Raw genomic sequence first — 22,243 nt, forward strand, 5'->3', positions numbered from 1 at the left:
GTGTGAGGTCCGAGAACCCTCTCCCAGGGTTGGATTCAGGGCCCCCTTCTGGTAACACTTTGTGTTTTGTTTTCTTTGTTTCTTCTTCTTTTTTTTTCTTTTTTTTTGAGATAAGGTCTTACTCTATTGCCCAAACTGGAGTACAATGACTTGATCACTCACAGTTGACTGCAGCTGCAATCTCCTGGCTCAAGCTGTCTTCCCACCTCAGCCTCCCAAGTAGCTGGGACTACAGGTGCATACCACCACACCTGGCTAATTAACAAACAAACAAACAAAAAAATGTTTTGTAGGAATGGGGTTTCATCACATTGCCCAGGCTAGTCTCAGACTTCTGGGCTCAAGTGATCCCCCTGCTTCAGTTTCCCAAAGTGCTGGGATTACAGGAGTGAGCCGCTGCACCTGGCCCTCATGCCAAGTACTTTGAACTAAAGGAGGCTGGAAAGCCTGAGAAGCAAAGTATCTCACTGAACTCCTGTCCTGCTGTCTCCCATCCCTCTTACTCACCCTAAGCTAGTCATAGAAACCAGAACTCCTCTCCCCACAAAGCAAGCCATGAAACCAAGAAGGGTCACTCTCTCCCTTCTCATTTGAAGACTCTCATTCCAGAGAAGTCTGCTCTATACCTGGGTGGAAGGAATGTTACACAGAAAGGTGAAGAAGAATCTGAACAGACAGGCCTTGCTGGGTTTCCACACTCAGTCTATTACTATTAGTTCATTCTCTTTTTGTACACTCACATTTCTACATAGATGTCCACTCTTTGTTGAATCTAAGCATACAAATGGACAGCTTTCTCTGGGTCTTTATTTCTGAAGACTCCTGTGTCACATAAGACTGCCATTAAATTTATTTGTTACACTTTTCTCTTGTTAACCTGTCTTTGTTGTAGAAGTGTTGGCCATGACCCTTATGTTGGGTGAGGAAATGTAAATGATTACAGGTACAAGCCACCCTGCTGGGCTTCTGATAGTTTTAAATTTACAGTTTACAGTGTATTTCACTTTAATACATTCCTTATCTAAGATTGCCTTTGAGGTTTAAAACGTTCGAAGTTAATACCTTACATTGTACGTGCCTCTGAAGGTATCTGTAAATGATAATGTCCCATGTAATTTATTATTTTTGCATTCCCTTAGAGGCAACGTTTTATATAACAGCTGTCCAAAGGCCTAAGGCAGAGGATGTAATCCTGGGTCTCACGGTATATGAGGACTTCCTCAAATGGGAAATGAGCATGGAGGCTGTTTTCAGGCAGTCAGTTCTATCCTCATTTTCCTGGAGTAGAAGCATCCCTAAAATTGACCTGTCCGAAAAATGTATCCTTGGGTCAGGGTGTAATGTGGACTCTTTTCCAGTCTCCTTTATTCCAATGACCTCTACCCTACTTTACAAAAGAAAGGCATAATTCTTCCTTATGCTAAATCTTAGTAAGGTGCAATACCCGGGTATGCAAAAATCTCCAGGACACCAAAGAAAGGCACAATTGACTGGTGAATAAGAATGAGTAACACATCCTTTCACAAGTCAGGTGGTTTTCAGTTGCTTGCTTTCAACAAGTTGAAAGAGAACCTAATCAGAGTTGTCAGCTGACAGATCATTAAAAGTATTTTTTCTTTGTTAGATCTTTATGCGATTTTTGGGCATATAATTTGAAAGGCATTCAAAGAATCGTGTGGCATTACTATAACAAAACTCCATTCATTCTCATCTGCTTTTTTATGCTAACAAATTTTCTCAATACTTACATCCATGGAATTGAAAACTTGGAATAGAACTGATGCTGAACTGTTTCTCAAAAAAAATCCATCCATTGAAGGTCATAATGTATATTAGAAAAAAGTCCACCCAAGTTCATTTCTGCAAGATGCATTGCCAATAAAATTTTGCTTTTGTGTTTAGTACTTACAAACATTTGAAATAGATGTGTTTTGATCAGTTGAAATAAGAGCTGTATGATCACAGAAAATGTAAAAAACAACCCAGATACTTCAATTTATGTACACATTTTTATTACAAGGAAATGTAGTAAGACAACCAAAATAGAGTTCAAATATAAAATATATTATTAGGATAAAATTCTAGAGGGGATATGGAACGTCAATATGAGTTCCAGAAGACAATGTTTGGAAATTGTATTTTCCAAACTGCATTTTTAAAAAATGGATATTAGTGGGTATTAAATCCCTACGGTATTTAGAATCCATTGGCTATACAGTCTTTAAAAAATGCGACAGATGAAATATTTATAAGCCGGAAGAAATGTAGCTGTCATTTTAAACTGTTTAAGAACATACACGGCTTTACAAAATTGTTTTCGAAGGCTCATGAACTAAAAAGTTTGAGGACCTTGAACCAAGATGTTTGCTCTGGGTTCAGGATGTCAACATCCCCAGGGGTATTCAAACACAGGGTGTATTAAAACCTGTCGCCCTATGTTGCGCATATAAATTTAGTACCTTACACCCTAGTGTTTTTTGCCCATTTTAAACGGCTCTCTTCGTAGAATGTAGGCTCGTTCTATTCCTGGCTCAGCGCCTGTACAGAGGGGACACTCCCCAAACACCCCCGGAATGAATGAGTCTATCGTGAGAACTCGGAAGGCTGCTAAAATCCCCGGCCAGCGTTGGAGTTTTCAGTCCGCGTGTCCCTGGGCTTCGAAGCCCAGCACGGCGTGGGAAGGCCCCGAGGAAACGCTGAGCACTTGCCGGGGCCGGGCGGGGGCGGGGGCGGGGGCGGGCGCGGGGCAGCGGGGCGGGCTCCGGGCGGGGGCGCGGGCGCAGAACTCGCAGCCAGCTGAGGTGCCGCCTCGTGCCGCCGCGCAGGCGCGCAGCCGTCTCCGTGTGAGTGCGCGTAGTCGCGCGCCTGTCCCCGCGCGGGCTCCGTAGCGCGTGTGCAGGCTGACGCAGCTCGCGGGCCCTCCTCCTGCTCTGCAGCGGCGTCGGCGGAGTTTTGGGCGTTTGGGAGGGGGGCGAGAGAGCGAGAGTCGAGAGAGGGAGGCGGCGGCGGCGGCAGGGAGGAGGAGGAGGAGGAGCAGGCGCCGCCATGGCCGCCGCTATCACCGACATGGCCGACCTGGAGGAGCTCTCCCGCCTGAGCCCTCTGCCCCCCGGCAGCCCGGGTTCGGCGGCGCGGGGCCGGGCTGAGCCCCCCGAGGAGGAGGAGGAAGAGGAGGAGGAGGAAGAGGAGGCAGAGGCAGAGGCGGTGGCGGCGCTGCTGCTGAACGGCGGCAGCGGTGGGGGCGGCGGAGGCGGCGGCGGAGTGGGGGGCGGCGAGGCGGAGACGATGTCGGAGCCGAGCCCTGAGAGCGCCAGCCAGGCCGGGGAGGACGAAGACGAGGAGGACGACGACGAGGAGGAGGAAGATGAGAGCAGCAGCAGCGGCGGGGGTGAGGAGGAGAGTAGCGCCGAGAGCCTGGTGGGCAGCAGCGGCGGGAGCAGCAGTGATGAGACCCGGTCGCTGAGCCCCGGCGCCGCCAGCAGCAGCAGCGGGGATGGGGACGGCAAGGAGGGCCTGGAGGAGCCCAAGGGACCGCGGGGCAGCCAGGGCGGCGGCGGGGGCGGCAGCAGTAGCAGCAGCGTCGTCTCCAGCGGCGGCGACGAGGGCTACGGGACTGGGGGAGGCGGAAGCAGCGCGACCTCCGGGGGCCGGCGAGGCAGCTTGGAGATGTCGTCGGATGGGGAACCCCTGAGCCGCATGGACTCGGAGGACAGGTCAGTGCTCTGAAGCGTTTCCCTTTCCCTTCCTCCTCTTGAACTCCCGAGCCCCTCAAAGGGGGACCAAGGCGACTTTTTGCCGCGATCCCCCTGCTCCCCGAATCCTCGGCCCCTCCCCCAGGCTCTCAACTCGGAAATCTCTCGCCGCCGCCGCCGCGCCCCTCTCGCAGCGCATCGCGGCTTCCAACTCAAACCGTTCCCCCCCAACTCTCCTTTCCCCGCCCTCTTTCCCCTCGGCGCTTCGCTCCTCACGGACCTCAGGACGGCTCTAACTCGGAAACAGTCCCCAAACGGGCCCAGATCCTCTGGCGGAGCAGAAGAGGGCCTTGACGTACACACGTCGGTACTCAAGGTTAGCTTCATCCAACCGTGTTCGGGAACACTTGTCAGAACTGTAATTGACAAGTGTTTCCAATATGGCTGGTCTCGCCTGGATTTAACAGAACTTCCTTGTCCAGAGGGGAGACCCCAGCTATCACTTTTCTCTACTTAAACAAAAAAGGATTGTTCTTTTGTATTAAATCATTGCTTTCCAAATCCTTCATTTGTAGTCAGTCATGTGGTCTCCAACGTGATTTTAACAATCTTTTCTGTTTTGGGAGCATATCTGGGAAAAAGTTTTAAACACGTATAAATGGTTGTGGAAAAGAATAGTGAATTGATGGCCTTTTAAGATAACTTTGCGGAATCAGAGAGTTGGAATCGTAACAAAATACAGTCTGGAAGGTGCAACGTAGTTTGCGGCTTTATAGTAATGCTTCAATGTGAGAGTCATGATTTTACATGATAATATTTAAAGTCATATATTGGAGAGGTCTCGGAAGGAATGAGTATTATTTTTCTGACTAAAGCTTGTTAGAAGTAACTGGAGAGTGACAAAAATGCGCATTTTTTCAGAACATTTAAAAAGTGTGATAGTATACGTTTCAGTTGTCCTGTCATTACTTTTGGTCTGTTTGGGTTGGTTTTTAGTGTACTTTTAAAAAAACGAGAATCACATCATGCGTATTATGCCACTTCTAAAGTGTATTAGCATTTATTTTGACCATCTGCTTATGTTTTGACAATCAGTAAGATTTTTTTTTTTAAACATGCTCCCCAGAAAAGTATAGCAATGGAAAATTTAGTGGTCGGTAGTGATTTTCATTTAAGAGTTTAATATTCTGAAGTTCTAGGAATTCCGATTAATTGATTAAAAACGAACACCTTAGTATTTAATGCTACAAGTAAGACAGAGTCCTGGAGATTTTGAAAATCTAGCATTAGATTCTGTTTGACATTAACGTCTAGTTAAGAAAGTATCTTGGGGTAAAGTAGACTGTACAAACCTTAGGAAAATTGTGTTGAACTGTGTAGGCATGAGTAGGAAGGAGAATGTCTTCAAGAAAATTAAAAATTGATGTAAACTGCACAATGAAGCATGTGCTATTTTTACCATTTTATTCTCCTCTAATACCATTACATATCTGAAAGTTGACATTAGTTTATAAAATCAGTGTTTTTCATTTACCCAGTATACACGTATACTTGCCTACCACTGTACAAATTCGATGTCTTCCATTTCTTTCCCACAACTTTGGTGCAAGATAGGTATTATTTTGACTTCGGTTTAACAGATCAAGCAGCAAGTTGAGTGTCTTACTCAGGACAGTAAATACAGCATGGAAATGGTGGGCTGCATATGAACAAAGGTTCTCAAGTCCCCTGTTACTTCCACTTAAGAGTTAGAATAATTCACCTTAAATAAGTGGAGGCCGGGCGCGGTGGCTCACGCCTGTAACCCTGGCACTTTGGGAGGCCGAGGTGGGCGGATCACCTGAGTCGGGAGTTTGAGATCAGCCTGGCCAACACAGTGAAACCTTACCTACGTTACAAATACAAAAATTATCCGAGAGTGGTGGCATGCGTCTGTGGTCCCAGCTACTCGGGAGGCTGAGGCAGGAGAATCGCTGGAACCCGGGAGGCAGAGGTTGCAGTGAGCCTAGATGGTACCACTGCACTCCAGCCTGGGCGACAGAGCGAGACTCTGTCTCAAAAAAACGAAGTGATGATATGTGTCAGAGTTTTGTTTTTAGTTAGTTTCTATTTACTACATCACTTCAGGAGACAAATGAATTATTGGTTAAGTACATTTAGGAAGTGGAATTTTGGCTTTTATTTGACATTTGTGAGATATTTACTTGAGTATATAATTTTTATGTCTTATTTCAGAATAAGAAGTAAAATATGGCTGTCAAATCCAACTGAAGTTAAAACTTGATAACCAAGCAAACTTGGTTTTCTTAATGCTTAATTTTAGAGACTACAAAATACTGTTTTAATGTCACCGTTTCAGGGTAATAGATTTGTCACTTGTATGAAGAAGTCTTACTAGTGAAACTGACTTGTGGTCTTAATAATCTTAATTCTGAAACACCTCTTTGTTGCCTTTGAGATTTTTCTCCCAGTTATTTTGAGTTTGGAAAGGATCTATAATTATTATAAATTACATCAATCTGTGGATTTTATAGATGGATATCATGGTAAGAAAACTTCATTTTTGTAACTAATGGAAGGATAATCTTAGTTTTAAAGTGCTCTATAACATTTTTAGGCATTCCTATTACAAGGATTCCATTATCATAATGCCCATTTACCTTCCTATTGTTTTGATTACATTATACTTTTTAGTTTATCTGATATGCCATAGAATTTGTTGAACATCTTTGTTAAATATCTTTTTCTTTTTTTTTTTTTTTGAGACGGAGTCTCACTCTGTCACCCAGGCTGGAGTGCAGTGGCACAATCTCGGCTCACTGTAGCCTCTGCCTCGTGGGTTCAAGCGATTCTCCTACCTCAGCCTCCTGAGTAACTGGGATTACAGGTGAGTGCTACCACCTCTGGCTAATTTTTTATTTTTAGTAGAGATGAGGTTTCACCATGTTGGCCAGGCTGGTCTCGAACTCCTGACCACAGATGATCCTCCCACCTCGGACTTCCAAAGTGCTGGGATTACGGGAGTGAGCCACCACCACAGGCCATGTTAAATATCTTAAGTGTTACTTTTAAAAAGATAATTAGGCTGGACATGGTGGCTCACCCCTGTAATTCCAGCGCTTTGGGAGGCCGAGGCTGGTGGATCATTTGAGGTCAAGGAATTCCAAGACCAGCCTGGACAACATGGTGAAACCCCATCTCTACTAAAAATACAAATAAATAAGCCAGGCGTGGTGGTGCAGGCATGTAATCCCAGCTATTCAGGAGGCTGGGGCAGGAAAATTGCTTGAACCTGGGAGGCGGAGGTTACAGTGAACTGAGATTGTACCACTGTACTCCAGCCTGGGTGACAGAGCAAGACTCCATCTCAAAAAAAGATAATTAAATATAAAGACATAGATATTAGAGGTTGTGACCTGAGATGTCATTTATGGTATTGGAAGGTTTTGTGGTAAAAAGTGACTAATTTATGAAATGATTAAATACCACTTAGTACAAAAACTTGATTTTTCTCCCCCCAGGAGAAAGTTATTCAAAACCAGTGTAAGTTTATAGCGTGTTTATTATGGTAAATTTACAAAATCTTGAAATTTTATGTAATTTTATTTTTACTCTGATTATAAAGATAGGAGGGAGAAGTGTTTTGGTTTTAAAGATAGTAGGGAGAAGTATTTAGCTATGTGAAACTACTAAAACGTAGCTTTTTTTTTTTTTTTTTTTACTTTGAACTTTTTTTCTCTTCAGTGAAACTGAGGTACTTTTTAAAAAGTTACGCTCTTAGGTTAATTTCAGAGGCTATGGTAACTTAAAAACAAAAATAATAAAATTTTTAAACATAATTTTATTTTCATTCTTCCAACACAGTATCATGTAAAAATAGTTTAAAATATAGTTGAATGAATGAGTCATCCAACAAATGATCAAATGTCAACACTTGTTACTGAACGTGTATTTATGCTAAAAAAGTTAATGCCAAGAAAATAGAAGACAGTCTCAATTTCAGGTAGTAAATTAGCTTTTAAATGGAATTTTAATATTTAAAATGCCCGTGGAATTAGTTTACAAATTAATACTAGCTATTGAATCAGTTAATATATGAAAGTATATATTGTCCAGGCATGTGGCTCACACCTGTGATCCCAGCATTTCGGGAGGCCGAGGAGGGCAAATCACATGAGGTCAGGAGTTTGAGACCAGCCTGAGCATGAGCCACCACACCTGGCCTAAATCTTAATATTACTACCTATATTTCGATGTTTGAGTAGTATCTTTGAACTTTAGTTCCTCAACTACAAAACAGAGTTAGGTATTACTCTGAAGTGTTGTTTCGTGGTTTAAGTGAAATAATTTGTTAAAGAGTGCTGTGAACTGTTTTGAAGAATCCATCCACGTTGCTTGAATGTGTGCATCTTTTCTGTTGTAGAATGGTATTTTGGAGGGCAGGAACATTTTTGCTTTTTTAGGATCTTTGTAAGTACCTAACATGTCTTGGGTGTGGTGAATACTCCATTAATTACTAGCATTAAATTGAAAATACCAAAAGTAGTATGTATGTATGCATTTATTTGTTTATTTTGAGACAGAGTCTTGCTCTGTCACCCAGGCTGGAGTGCAGTGGCGCGATCTCAGCTCACTGCAACCTCTGCCTCGCAAGTGGCTGGGACCACAGGCACATGGCCCAACAGTAGTATTTATTTAACGTCTTGCTACTTCAGGTCTGTGAAAGGGGGACAATAATGGTTCCTATCCTGTATGATTGCTATGTGAATTACTTGTAGAGTATTTGGTACATATTTATTAAGTGTTTACTATGTGATGGGTATATTCTGCAGATGTATATGGAATCCCTGTTACGTGACAGGTGCTTTACTTGTTTTGATATAGGGTCTCACTCTCACCCAGGCTGGAGTGAAGTGATGCGATCTTGGCTCACTGCAGCCTGGGTGACAGCCCAATGCAGCCTCTGCCTCCCGGGTTCAAGCAGTTCTCCTGCCCAGCCTCCTGAGTAGCTGGATTACAGGCACATGCCACTATGCCCTGCTATTTTTTTTTTTTTTTTGTATTTTTAGTAGAGAGGGTTTCACCTTGTTGGCCAGGCTGATTTTGAACTCTTGACCTCAAATGATCCGCTTGCCTCGGCCTCCCAAAGTGCTGAGATTACAGGCGTGAGCCACCGTGCCCGGCCTCATGCCAGATACTCTTCTAGATGCTGGGGATGCAGCAGGGTATAAAACGAAGCCCTTACCTCATGAGCGGCAGAGAGAATCACTGCTCAAATGAATTGATAGTAGTTAGCAACGTCTATTATTATGAAGTGCTATATGATCTGGAATGCCCAAAAGTACTGTATCAATCAGGTGTTAGATGTATGGCAAGAGTCTGCAAATGAGTGTTGCAGAAATTTGCAAAAGGATATGGTAGACTAAAATATTTGATTACAGCATGTACATTTTAATCAGTTTTCTGTGACTGTTCTGTGGTGGGCCTAAAAGCCTTCATTTTAAATTGTTTTTAATATGTATGTGCAGCTAGTTATAAAAAAAGATAACTAGTTTTTTTTTTAGGCAATAACTAGCTGCACGTACATATTAAAAACAATTAGAAAATAAGTGGAATGCTTCATGAATTTGTGTGTCATCCTTGTGCAGGGCCATGCTAATTTTCTCTGTATTGTTCCAAGTTTATCATGTGTGCTGCTGAAATGAGCATGCCTGTTATCTATTGGTAAAAAGTTTTGGAATAAGTTTTCTAGTAATGGCAATGCATAGCAGTGGTCTAATCCATGATTAATTTATTTTTATGATGAATAGTTTGCATTTGTGAAAGTAATAATTATATTGGTCTTAAAAACTAAGACCCATTGCACCCCATTTAGTGATAAGAAATGTGATGGTATCTCCTCAGATATTTAGTGTTTAAAGAGCAGGCTAAAGAGATTATTGTATTCTGTTTTTTCTGTAAATTGCGACATGGTGCATTCAAATTAGAACTGGAGGCAGGTATGGTTACTCACACCTGTCATCCCTGCACTTTGGAAGGCTAAGGTGGGAGGATCCCTTGAGCCTAGGAGTTCGAGACCAGCCAGGACAACATAACAAGATCCTATCTACAGGCTGGGCATGGTGGCTCACGCCTGTAATCCCAGCGCTTTGGGAGTCCAAGGCAGGCAGATCACGAGGTCAGGAGATCAAGACCATCCTGGCTAACACGGTGAAACCCCGTCTCTACTAAAAATACAGAAAAAAATTAGCCGGGCATGGTGGCAGGCATCTGTAGTCCCAGCTACTTGGGAGGCTGAGGCAGGAGAATGGCGTGAACCCAGAAGGCGGAGCTGGCAGTGAGTGAGCAGAGTTCACACCACTGCACTTCAGCCTGGGTGACAGAGCGAGACTCCGTCCCAGCTACTTGAAAGGCTGAGGCAGGAGTATCACTTGGGCCCAGGAGTCTGAGGCTGCAAAGAGCTATGATCGTGCCACTGTAGTCAAACCTGGGTGACAGAGCAAGACTCTCTCAAGCACACACAAAAATAACAAAGCAAAAAAAGTAGAGTTGGAACGTGTTGTATAGTCAGTGACTAAGGATTTTGTGTGGGAAGGGGGCCAGATTTTAGGCTTGGGTAAATGATGAGAGAATTCTAGAAAGCCTAACTGAAACATATAGGCAGGAATGAGCATAGCATGTTCAGGAGAATAAAAATTCTTTTTATTCTCTTCACTTTCTGGCTGTATAACTCCCTAGTTCACATTCAAGTCTTACCTCGAACAGGCTGGTTCCTTGTTAGACGTATTGTCAACATTCCTAGTTCTTTATTACCCTCACCCCAATATGGGTAATTGTTTACCATTTATCTCCGCTGCTGGGTTGTGTGCTCCCTGAGAAGAAAAACCATGTCTGTCTTGATTGGCACTTTATCTGTAGCACCTGGCTATGTAAATGTTATTTATTTCTGAATACGTTTTCTTGAGGATTTAATTTGAACAATAGTTTGCATCGTTTTTCCAGACACAACTGTCACTAGAATAACTAAAGGAACATTGAGTAGTGAAAGAGCATGGATGTAATCTAACTTCTCAGAAGTTGCTTCTTTATCTGTAAAATAGGAGTAGTGCTAGGATTAAGTGAGATGACATGTAAAGGGGTTATGTATTTACTTCATAGAGTCATTTATATCCCCATTTCTCATGCAGAGAAGGTGCAGTGGAAAGAATACTCCAGCTGAGGATAAGTGATCAGTATTGTAGTCTTGACTTTATTGCCGTCAGGAAATGTGGCAAATCATTCATTTCTGTGAAGCTCAGATTGATTCTTTTTCTTAAAAATGAGGGTTTTTGACAAAACAGTATAAAGTAATTTGGAGCTCAAATGTGAGGGTACTGCTGTAGGGTTGGCAAGTACTTTAAATACAGTTAAACAAATAGGTAATGTATTATATTCTTTAGACAAACTCAGAATATTGCCGTGTGTGGCTTTGTTATTTCCAAGATCTCAAGGATATTTTAGGTAGGTTCTTTTGGGTTTAAAAGTCACCATATTTCTTAAAAAAAATTTTTTTTATTTTTGAAAATAGAGATTAGGTCTTGCTATGTTGCCAAGACTGATTTTCAACTCCTTGGCCTCCCAAAGTGCTGGGATTACAGGCGTGAGCAACCGTTCTTGGCCAGAAGTCATCATATTTCTACTTCATATTTATGGCGTTGTATTGAAATATCCATTTGTGTTTATTTCCTCTAGGCTATAACATTTTAAAAGTAAAGATCTGGCCGGACATGGTGGCTCACACCCATAATAAAAATACAAAAATTAGGCGCATGCCTGTAATCCCAGCTACTCGGGGGGCTGAGGCAGGAGAATAGCTTGAACCTGGGAGGTGGAGGTTGCAATGATCTGAGATCGTGCCATTGCACTCCAGCCTGGGCAACAGAGCAAGACTCCCATCTCAAAAAAAAAAAGTAAAGATGAGGTCTCATTTATACTTGCAGAACTTGCCTTCTGCACTCACTTAGTATGTTGTTGCCTGTATTCATTCTCAGTAATTGGTTGAATTCAACTGAATGTGGAAATACCTGATTACATATTTCTTTCTCAGTTTCATTAGTGTGGCTGATGAAAGAAAAAGAAAACAGTTGTTTTTGTTTTGTTTGTACTTCGAGACAGGGTCTTGCTCTGTCACTCATGCTGGAGTGCAGTGGTACCATCACAGCTCACTGCAGTCTTAAACTCCTGGACCCAAGTGACTCTCCTGCCTCAGCCTTCCAGATAGCTGGAGCTACAGGCATGCACTACCATGCCCAGCTAATTTTTTCATTTTTTGTATAGATGGGGTCTCCCTGTGTTGCCCAGGCTGGTCTCGAACCCCTGAGCTCAAGCAGTCCTCCCACCTTGGCCTCCCAAAGTGCAGGGATTACAGATGTGAGCCACCACACCTGGCTATCATTACTTTTCGTAAATATTTTTTAAAGTACAAAGAGTAGATGAATTGGCCATAGATTTTTTTAGTGTTTTAAATTAATCTCGGAAATTGTTACTTCAACATGTGTTTTGAGGTGTTGAGTCAAGAATGACAGTAGTCATTCTTGTCAGAAATGTATACTGAAGTTACCTGATGTTTTTCCTCAGAATTTCCTTAGTAAAGTTCTTTTTATGATTTAATACTAATTAAACCTTCAAATGTAATTGCTTCTTTATTAAATGAGTGTTCTTCATAGTGGATTCTTTTTTTAAACATACCATCTTTGTGTATATACATTTCTCTGGAAATGTTTGTAAAAAGGTAAAGATAACTTCCTTAGTGTAATTGTGTTGAAGTGGAATGTTTCTAGTGTTTGTAAAGATATCAATGGCTGGCTGATACTTTAAGCTGGATGAAAAATGTGGGTGAAGTAATCTTAAAGGGTGATAGATTTGATAGGACAAATTTAAAGTAATGTGCTCAGTGCATAGTGTGATAAAAGAATGTAGCCTACTTGTTTTCCATAGACTATATTTCATCATTGTTGCATAAAGTCCCTTTTGGCCAATTTAATGAATGCTGCTGGGTCTTCAGGAAAGAAAAAATCGTTTGTCTTTAACCAGAGAAATAATTGTGAGGATAGAAAGTAGTCTTTTTCTTGATGATAAAAATTCATTCTAGCTTTTTAAATTACAGTGATAATAGCTTGTAATAATAGTGATAATATCTTGGTTTTGGCTAATGATTTTTAGTGTGCTTCCAGTTAATTTTTTTTTTGAATTATTTTAGTGTGACAAAGCCATATATTTTACTTGCCTTAAAAAATACTACTTAAGTTTTTTGCTAAAAATGATGAGCATTTACTGTGTGCAAGGCGCTAACTAGGTTTGGGAGTTTACTCTGAATAGAAGTTTATAGGTGACAATACAAATTAACTGGATCATGTGGGAGCAGAATTCCTTCCACCTTAGATGAATAGGAAGGGCCTTAGGGAAATTTGACTTATTTGTAACACACACACGAAACACATGTAATAAAATAGGCACTTGTCTTTACTTTTTTTTTCCTATTTGTTTGAGTTTATAGACCAAAAAGCCTACAGCACCACCGCAGTTTTGAAAGCAAAATCAGGTGGCCTTATAGAATCTGTTGTGTCTAAATTCCTTAATCCTGTTTAAGACCAGTTTTATAATTTGCTCTTTGTCCTTCGTAAATAGAAAAAGTGACTACCCCATTGCCTTGGGAAGGAATGTTTGGAGTTGGATTTGATGTTGTCATTGTTAGGCTCAAATCTGTTTCAGTGACCTAAGTTCTAAATTTGGGACAATTTCTTTGTACCCTCAGTATTGCTTTCTATGACTGACCTTGAATTTTTATGACGTTAATTGACTTGTGGGAATCAAAATTTAATAGTTTATCTTGTTAGTAAAACTATCTGCCTGAATGGGTCAAATTTTATGTAGATGTTAAATATCTTTTGTATTATGCACTATGAATGTAGAAAACCAAAGAACTTTTGCTTGTGTGCTACACTAGATGAAAGTTTTGCATACTAGATGAAAATGTCAGCCTGGCACAGTGACTCATGCCTGTAATCTCAGCATTTTGGGAGGCTGAGGAGGGAGGATAGCTTCAACCCAGGAGTTTGAGACCGGCGTAAGCAACATAGTGAGATCCCATCTCTACGAAAAAAAAAAAAAAAAAAAAAAAAAGAAAGAAAACAGCCAGATATAGTGGTGCATACTTGTAGTCCCAGCTACTCAGGTGGGAGGATCACTTGAACCTGGGAAGTTGAGGCTCCAGTGAACTATGTTTGTGCCACTGTACAGAGTGACAGAGTGAGACACTGTCTAAAAAAAAGAAAATGAAAGAAAAGAAAAAATATGTCTTTTTTTTAGTTGCACTAAAGAAGTATTAGTGCCATTTTGATGTATACTATAGGCTGTATTTCAGTTATTTCTTCATTCAAGTTTCTCCTTTGAATGTATAGTAGTATGACAGTTTTTTTGGCATTACTGTTTTGCACTTGTTTGACTATGGGCAAATCTTAGTTTATCTGAAAGAAAAGGATATGAATAACAGTTTATTAGAGTTGTGAGCATTACAGAGTTAATACACATCGAACATTGTTCCAGTTATTTCGGCTGCCTGGCAGCCCTTTTCCAACATTTAGTGGTTTAAAACTACAGCATTTATTTAACTTACGAATCAGTGATTTGGGCCGGGTTCTGCAGGGTCAGCTCATTTCTGCTCTACTAGGTATCAGCTTGTGGAAGCAGCTTAAAGACTAGGGACTGGAATCAGAATGCCCACTGACTCATGTCATGTATCTGTCACATGTCTGGTGCCTGGGCTGGGAAGACTCAAAACAGCTGGGACTCAGAAACAGCTGGGGCTTCTCAGGCATCCCTCTCTAGCTCTGTGTATGTTCTTCACAGGATCTCTTCAACTTTGCGGCTTCAGGGGAGGCAGATTTCTTAAATGGTAGTTGAGGACCCCCAAGCTGAGTGTTCCAAGAGCGAGCCAGGCTGAAACTGTATTCCCTTTTGACTTAGCCTTGGAAGTCTGGCAACATCACTTCTGCAGAAGTCTTAGGCCTCACCAAATTCAAGGGGAGGTAATACAGACAACACCTATTAGTGCTGTGTAATAAGAAGAGGAATAAGGATGGGGTCTTTCAAAAGTGACCATCTTTTAATTTTTTTTTATTTTTGAGAGACAAGGTCTCGCCTGCTGGGTTGACCAGGCTGGAGTGCAGTAGCTATTCACAGGCACAATCATGGCATACTGCAATGTTGAGCTCTGATACTCAAGCCGTCCTACCACCTTAGCCTCCTGAGTAGCTGGGACTACAGTTGTGCCTCACTGCACCTGGCCTAAAAGTGGCCATCTTTTATTTTATTTATTTATTTTTGAGATAAATTCTTGCTCTGTCATCCAGATGGGAGTGCAGTGGCACAATCTTGGTTCACTGTACCTCCACCTCCCGGGTTTAAGCGATCCTCCCGTCTCAGCCTCCTAAGTAGCTGGGATTACAGGTATACTCCACCACACCCAGCTAATTTTTGTATTTTTAGTAGAGGTAGGGTTTCACCATGTTGACCAGGCTGGTCTCGAACTCCTGATCTCAGGTGATCCACCCACCTCAGACTCCCAAAGTGCTGGGATTTTTGTTTTTTATTGAGATGGAGTTTCACCATATTACCCAGACTGGTCTTGAACTCCTGGGTTCAAGTGATGTGTCTGCCTCAACCTCCCATAGTGCTGGGATTACAGGCAAGAGCCACTGCTGCTGGCCAAAAGTGGCCATCTTTAAAAAAATACAATCTGAGGCCAGGCGCGGTGGCTCACGCCTGTAATCCCAGCACTTTGGGAGGTCGAGATGGGCGGATCACGAGGTCAGGAGATCGAGACCATCCTGGCTAACACGGTGAAACCCCGTCTCTACTAAAAATACAAAAAATTAGCCGGGCGTGGTGGCAGGCGCCTGTAGTCCCAGCTACTCGGGAGGCTGAGGCAGGAGAATGGCATGAACCCGGGCGGCAGAGCTTGCAGTGAGCCGAGATTGCGCCACTGCACTCCAGCCTGGGCAACAGAGCAAGACTCTGTCTCAAAAAACAAACAAACAAACAAAAAAAACAACAATCTGACACAAGCACATAGAACAATTCAGGATATATAGCAAATGCTCAGTGTTAGCTGTTAATATAAAAAGTGGAAACACGATTTAGAGTGCCTTTTGCTATTTTATATAGTAGGTTACATAACTGTTTTTTTTCGTTAATAGTCATAACTTGTAAGAGGCAAGGTTGTTCACGGTTTTCTTTTTCTTTTTTTTTGTTGTTGTTCATGGTCTTCTTGAAGTACATGTTTGTTTCATTTGGTTGTTTTAGCTTTTAATCCCTTTGTCAAGCTTAGAATAAATATTAGGGCAAATAATTATAATCTGTTTCAATGAATGGAGATGAGAAATGGTAACTCAAGTAAAGAATTTTTACTCTTAGAATTGTGCATTAGGTGTACAATTTCAGAGTTCTTAAGATATAGGGGATTCTTAAATGTTTTTGCAATGTTTTGAATTTTACCCTTTAAGAAATTGATTATAAGGGCGGGAGAGACATAGTGTAATTTTTCTAGTATAAGTGGCAGTTTTATAGATGAAAGGAATATCACCTGTTAGCTGAATGATAGTTTACCTGTTAATATGATTAGAATAGGATTTCCTTTGTATTGTTGTAATGTTTACCTAGTTGGATAAATAGGTTTTGAAAAACTATATAGACTTAACGTTCCTTTTTTAAAGTTTTTTTGTAGAGATGGGGGTCTTGTCATGTTGCCCAGTCTGGTCTCGAACTTGTGACCTCAAGCAGTCCTCTCACCTTGGCCTCCCAGCGTGTTGGGATTATAGGCATGAGCCACTGTGCCTGATCTATATATATCTATATATATATATAGATATATATATATATAAAAATATATATAGATATATATATTTTTTTTTTGAGGAGTCTTGCTCTTTTTCTCAGGCTGAGTGCAGTGGCTCGATCAGTCTCAGCTCACTGCAACCTCCGCTTCCTGGGTTCAAATGATTCTTCTGCCTCAGCCTCCTGAGTAGCTGGGATTACAGGCACATGACACCATGCCCGGCTAATTTTTATATTTTAGTAGAGATGGGGTTTTGCCATGTTGGCCAGGCTGGTCTCAAACTCCTGACCTCAGGTGATCCACCCGCCTTGGCCTCTCAAAGTGCTGGGATTATAGGCGTGAGCCACCTCACCCGAACAAATGAATTTAAATTTGAAGTGGATGTTTGTGGATGATACATGTTTATGTCAGTTTTAGCATCCAATTTCTTTCTTTCTTTGTTTTTTGAGACAGTCTTGCTCTGTCACCGGGGCTGGAGTGCGGTGGAGGTGGGATCACAGCTCACTGCAAACTGCACCTCCGTGGCTCCAGTGATTTACCCCACCTCAGCCTCCCAAGGTGCTGGGATTACAGTCTTGATCCACCGTGCCTGGCCCCCAATTTATATTTTTATTCTGTTTTGGCTGCTTGGTCCTGCAAATCTGATTTGGAGATGTGGACAGTCTCCATGTGTATCTTAGTTTGTTCTTTTTAAAAAATAGGGGTGGGGTCTCGTCATGTTGCCAGGCTGATCTCCAATTCCTGAGCTCAATTCGTTTGCCGCCTCTGCCTCTCAAAGTGCTGGGATTAACAGGTGCGAGCAACTGCGCTGACCACATTAGTTCTACTGATTTAGGAACAGGGATTAGTAGTAAGGACATTTTATTTGGAAGACAACATTGCTTAATGACCTTAATTGTTTTTACTTCCTGTCACAAATGCAAAAGTGACTAGAACCTCACACTGAGACTCTTAATACTGTTTTATGTCAACTTGTAATTGTTACCCCCCACACACACACACTTGTCTAGACCTGTAAGTGAAGGGACGATTCACAAAGTAATTGTGGGGAAAGGCCTTTAATTGGTTAAGGTATAAGGTATATGATTTGCAGGCATGATTTTATGTAAATGAAGAAGTGAAGGCGTAAATTAGGGTGGTAGAAACACCAGTGCAGCAGAGCCGTAGCCTTTTTATTCAGTGATGTAGAAAATTCTGAAATTCGTAGATTTTAGTTTTTTTGAATGTCAATAAATTATGCTTGATTTCAGGTTATACACTCTCAATCCTTCAAGTCCTTGTCCTCTACCTTCCTTTAAAGTTAGACATTTCAGTGTTTGCTTTGGTGGCACGTATACTAAAAAAAATAAAGTTGGACATTTCAGTAGGCTAGACCTCACTAAAGGTATGACAGGTGGGTGGAGGGGGGAGAATGACCCAAAATTACCAAGGAAAATTTACAACACAAATAAATTTGCTCATAGAACTGAAAAGAGGACTGCCAATAAGGCTTGCCCCTATCCATTTGACCTCAGACTGAATTTCAAATTCAGCAGTTAACCTCAGAATAAAATAAAAGTATTCCTGTTTAGAAACATATTCTTTTGATCTGTTTTAGGGAGATGCTCAAGCTTTGGTGGTTCTCAGATTTTTGTTGTTTTTTTTTTTTTGAGATAGAATCTTGCTCTGTCATCCAGGCGGGAATGCAGTGGCACAATCATAGCTCCCTGCGGCCTCGGACTTCTAGCAATCCTCCCACCTTAGCCTCCTGTGTAGCCGGGATTACAGGCACGTACCAACATGCCCAGCTAATTTTTCCTTTTTTTTTTTAGAGACAGGCTCTTGTTATGTTGCCCAGGTTGCTCTTGAAGTTCCAGCCTCTAGAAATCCTTCCACCCCAACCTCCCAAGTTGCTGGGATTGTAGGCATGAGCCACTGCGCCTGGCAGAAGTCGTATTTCAATAGCCCTTTAAGAAAATGTGTTGCTGTTTGGTAATGAGACAACACTTGGGAAGCGGTAGTTTCTTAAAGATTATTTGCAGTGTGTATTCAGAAACCATATTAGTGAACTTTTCTCAGTTACTTTAAGATCATAGTTTTGTCCTTCTCAGCCATGGTAACATAAGCATCCATGTATTGTTTCCTATGCTCATGCTCCTTAGCATTTAGCAAACTGATCTTTATAACTTTCTCAATATTGGCAACATTCAGAATCAGCCCTGGTCACGTCCACCAAGCAGATACTTGCCTGGAAGTAATTTGAGTCTCAAAGATGGGGCTGTTCTGGATGTATGAGTGAGACAGTCTTCGACTTTCCAAAGGAAACTGTTTTTATAAAATCATGCAGTTGGTTGCTCTAGCTGTTGGGTGGAAAACTGGTCTGCTAGATAGTTTCTAAACTAAGGGAAAAGAGGAAAAGAGAATGTTGTTGACGTTGAAAATATCTCAGGTTGCTCCCTAAATATTCTACTGGCATCTCTAACAACGTGTGTGTACGTGTTTTTTAAACTTAAAAATTCGGTTTACCATTTTACCGTATGAAACAATTTCTTAGATGGTTTGGTCAGTTTCAGTTGGGTAACGACACTAGTCAAAGAGATTTTTTTTTTTTTCTCATTAAACTTTTTTAATGGGTCTCAAAATTCCATGACAAATTTTTGGTCAAGTTGTTTCCATTAAAAGGTACTGATTTTAAAAACTAATAACTTAAAACTGCCACTTGCAAAAAAGAAAACCAAAGTGGTCCACAAAACATTCTCCTTTCCTCTGAAGGTTTTACGATGCATTGTTATAACCAGTCTTTTACTACTAAACTTAAATGGCCAATTGAAACAAAACAGTTCTGGGACTGTTCTTCCACCACTGATTAAGACCAGGGTGGCAGATATTAGGGATAATATTCATTTAACCTTTTGAGCTTTCTGGGCAGATTTGGTGACCTTGCCAGCTCCAGCAGCCTTCTTGTTCACTGCTTTGATGACATCTACCACAACAGTCTGTCTCATACCACGAACAGCAAAGTGACCCAGAGGTGGATAGTCTGAGAAGCACTCAACATACGTGGGCTTGCCAGGAACCATATCAACAATGGCAGCATCACCAGAGTTCAAGAAGTTAGGGCCATCTTCCAGCTTTTCACCAGAACGGCGATCAATCTTTTCCTTCAGCTCGGCAAACTTGCATGCAGTGTGAGCCGTGTGGCAATCCAGTACAGGGGCATAGCCAGCACTTATTTGGCCTGGATGGTTCAGGTTAATCCCCTGAGCAGGGAAGCCAGCTGCTTCCATTGGTGGGTCGTTTTTGCTGTCACCAGCATCGTTGCTGTGATGAACATCCTTGACAGACACATTCTTGACATTGAAGCCCACATTGTCCCCAGGAAGAGCTTTCCTCAAAGCTTCATGGTGCATTTCGACAGATTTTACTTCAGTTGTAACAATGACTGGAGCAAAGGTGACCACCATACCAGGTTTGAGAACACCAGTCTGCACTCAGCCAACAGGAACAGTACCAATACCACCACTTTCTGTAGACATCCTGGAGAGGCAGGCGAAGGGGCTTGTTAGTTGGACAAGTTGGTGGTAGGATGCAGTCCAGAGTGTCAAGCAGCGTGGTTCTACTGGTATTGCCATCCTTACGAGTGGTTTTCCATCCCTTGAACCAAGGCATGTTAGCATTTGGCTCCCACATGTTGTCACCATTCCAGCCAGAAATTGGCACAAATGCTGCTGTGTTGGGGTTGTAGCCAGTTTTCTTAATGTAAGTGCTGACTTCCTTAACAGCTTCCTCATATCTCTTCTGGCTGTAGGGTGGCTCAGTGGAATCCATTTTGTTAACACTAACAATGAGTTGTTTCACCCCCAGTGTGTAAGCTAGAAGGGCATGCTCCTAGGTCTGTCCATTCTTGGAGATACCGGCTGCAAATCACCAACACCAGCAGCAGTAATCAGGACAGCACGGTCAGCCTGAGATGTCCCTGTAATCATGTTTTTGATGAAGTCTCTGTTCTGGGGCATCGGTGATAGTCACGTAGTACTTGCTGGTCTCAAATTTCCGCAGGGAGATATCAATGGTGATACCACATTCACACTCAGCTTTGAGTTTATCCAAGACCCAGGCCTACTTGAAAGAGCACTTTCCCATCTCAGCAGCCTCCTTCTCAAATTTTTCAGTGCTGCTTTTGTCGATGCTACCACATTTGTAGTTCAGATGGCGAGTAGTGGTGAACTTGTCCGAATCTGCGTGTCCAATGAAATCAATGTTGATATGAGTCTTTTCCCGTTTTGGCTTTTAGGGGTAGTTATCACGACACCTGTGTTCTGGCGGCAACCCCATTGCGGAAAAAAAAAAAAGCTAGTCAAAGAGATCTTTTCAGTTCCTGCTACTCAAAATGTCACAGCAGCATCAAGCGGGCACTTGTTAGACATGCTTTATCTCAGGACCTACCCTAAACCTACTGAATCAGAATCTGCAGTTAATAAGGGCCCTTTTGATTTATATATACATGAAAGTTTGAGAAATACTGCTTCAGATTAAGCTATCTGCATAGTGTGAGTGTATTGTCTGGCTTAGGTATTCTTCCAAATATCAGGCTGTATAGGTCTTCACGTTTCATGAAATCAGTAGATGTTCATTGAAAAGGAGAATTAACTATGTGAAAAAATTTAACATCTATATGGTCCTAGAAATACTGTAAATTTAGGTGAGTTGTCTCTTGTTATGTAACGTATTATAGGAGGAAAGGCACTGCTTTCTGTGAAATCCCTATCTACCTCAGGGTCCTGTCACAATCAGAAGTTACCTGTCGTTTGTGTTTTCTGTCCTCTACTGTTGCATCAGGTCTATTGCCTTCATCATGAGAATGGAGAGGACCACTGGTGGCAGCATGGGGGGGGGGGCAAAAGGGAGCCTGGAGTTTTAGGATTGGATATTTTGTAGAAGTGGGAGGAGCCTAAGAGGGGTTGTGAAGCAGAACTTCTGTTGGCCCTTATCAGCTTGAGGGAGACTCTGTGTGTGGGATGTCTTGAGTGTCCCAGGACCTGCCTCTCACCTTGTCTACCATTGTATTCACAGCTTAGTCCCCAGTGGTAGGCAAAGCTCATGTTCTTAACATTTGTATTATGCTGTCTTTATCAGGAGCTACATGCACATGAAGTACTGTTTCAAGTATGTGATATCACGCATAGACTCAACAATGCTTACTCTTCCCAGATTTTGGACTTTTTTTTACGGTTCCTTTTCTTTGGTAAAGGTAATGAGCAAAAGTACATGAAGTACTATGTAGATAGATTCCATAATGATGTTTCACAGATGTTAAGAGATGTTATACATCTCTCTTAACCTTACTTTGTCCAGTTAAAAAAATTGATTTGGTTTTCAACTAATTTTGGACTTTTTAATAAAAGCAGTATAGGTACAACATGGTTAAAATGGTATAAAAAGGGTGTATACAGTGAAAGATAAGTTTCTCTCCCACTCATCCCTTCTCCCATATATTCACTAGGTTTCATTTATCTTTCTGTGCCCTTGGAGACTAGCTATATCTCTGTCTCCCTCCCCCACTTAGGTATGCAAATTGGAACATTACTACCCTTCACTTGTGTTTGTTTTACTTAACTATACCTTGCAGATTGTTCCATGGTAGTTCATTGAGTTTTTATTACTTTTCCTGAGATTGTTTATAAATTGGTTATGATTG

General features: G+C 41.8%; 1 protein-coding gene, 1 non-coding gene and 1 pseudogene across 3 annotated transcripts in view; 1 reads left to right on the top strand and 2 right to left on the bottom strand.

Annotated features, from left to right (window-relative positions):
* The first annotated feature begins 3,025 nt into the window (after window positions 1-3,025).
* The window catches only part of AEBP2 (AE binding protein 2), an 83,671-nt gene continuing 64,453 nt past the window's right edge, over window positions 3,026-22,243 (top strand). For both annotated transcript variants that reach the window (XM_025402956.1, XM_025402957.1), the window contains exon 1: window positions 3,026-3,713. In XM_025402956.1, coding sequence (XP_025258741.1) covers window positions 3,046-3,713 — 668 coding nt within the window. In that variant the 5' untranslated portion in view covers window positions 3,026-3,045. The remainder of the gene's footprint in view (window positions 3,714-22,243) is intronic.
* Window positions 9,296-9,401, bottom strand: LOC112635603. The gene has a single exon (XR_003121950.1). It is a non-coding gene; the product is annotated as a U6 spliceosomal RNA (small nuclear RNA).
* On the bottom strand, window positions 19,446-20,703 carry LOC112635083 (annotated as a pseudogene).

The sequence above is a fragment of the Theropithecus gelada genome, chromosome 11 (assembly GCF_003255815.1).
Source record: "Theropithecus gelada isolate Dixy chromosome 11, Tgel_1.0, whole genome shotgun sequence".
NCBI classification, from domain to species: domain Eukaryota; kingdom Metazoa; phylum Chordata; class Mammalia; order Primates; family Cercopithecidae; genus Theropithecus; species Theropithecus gelada.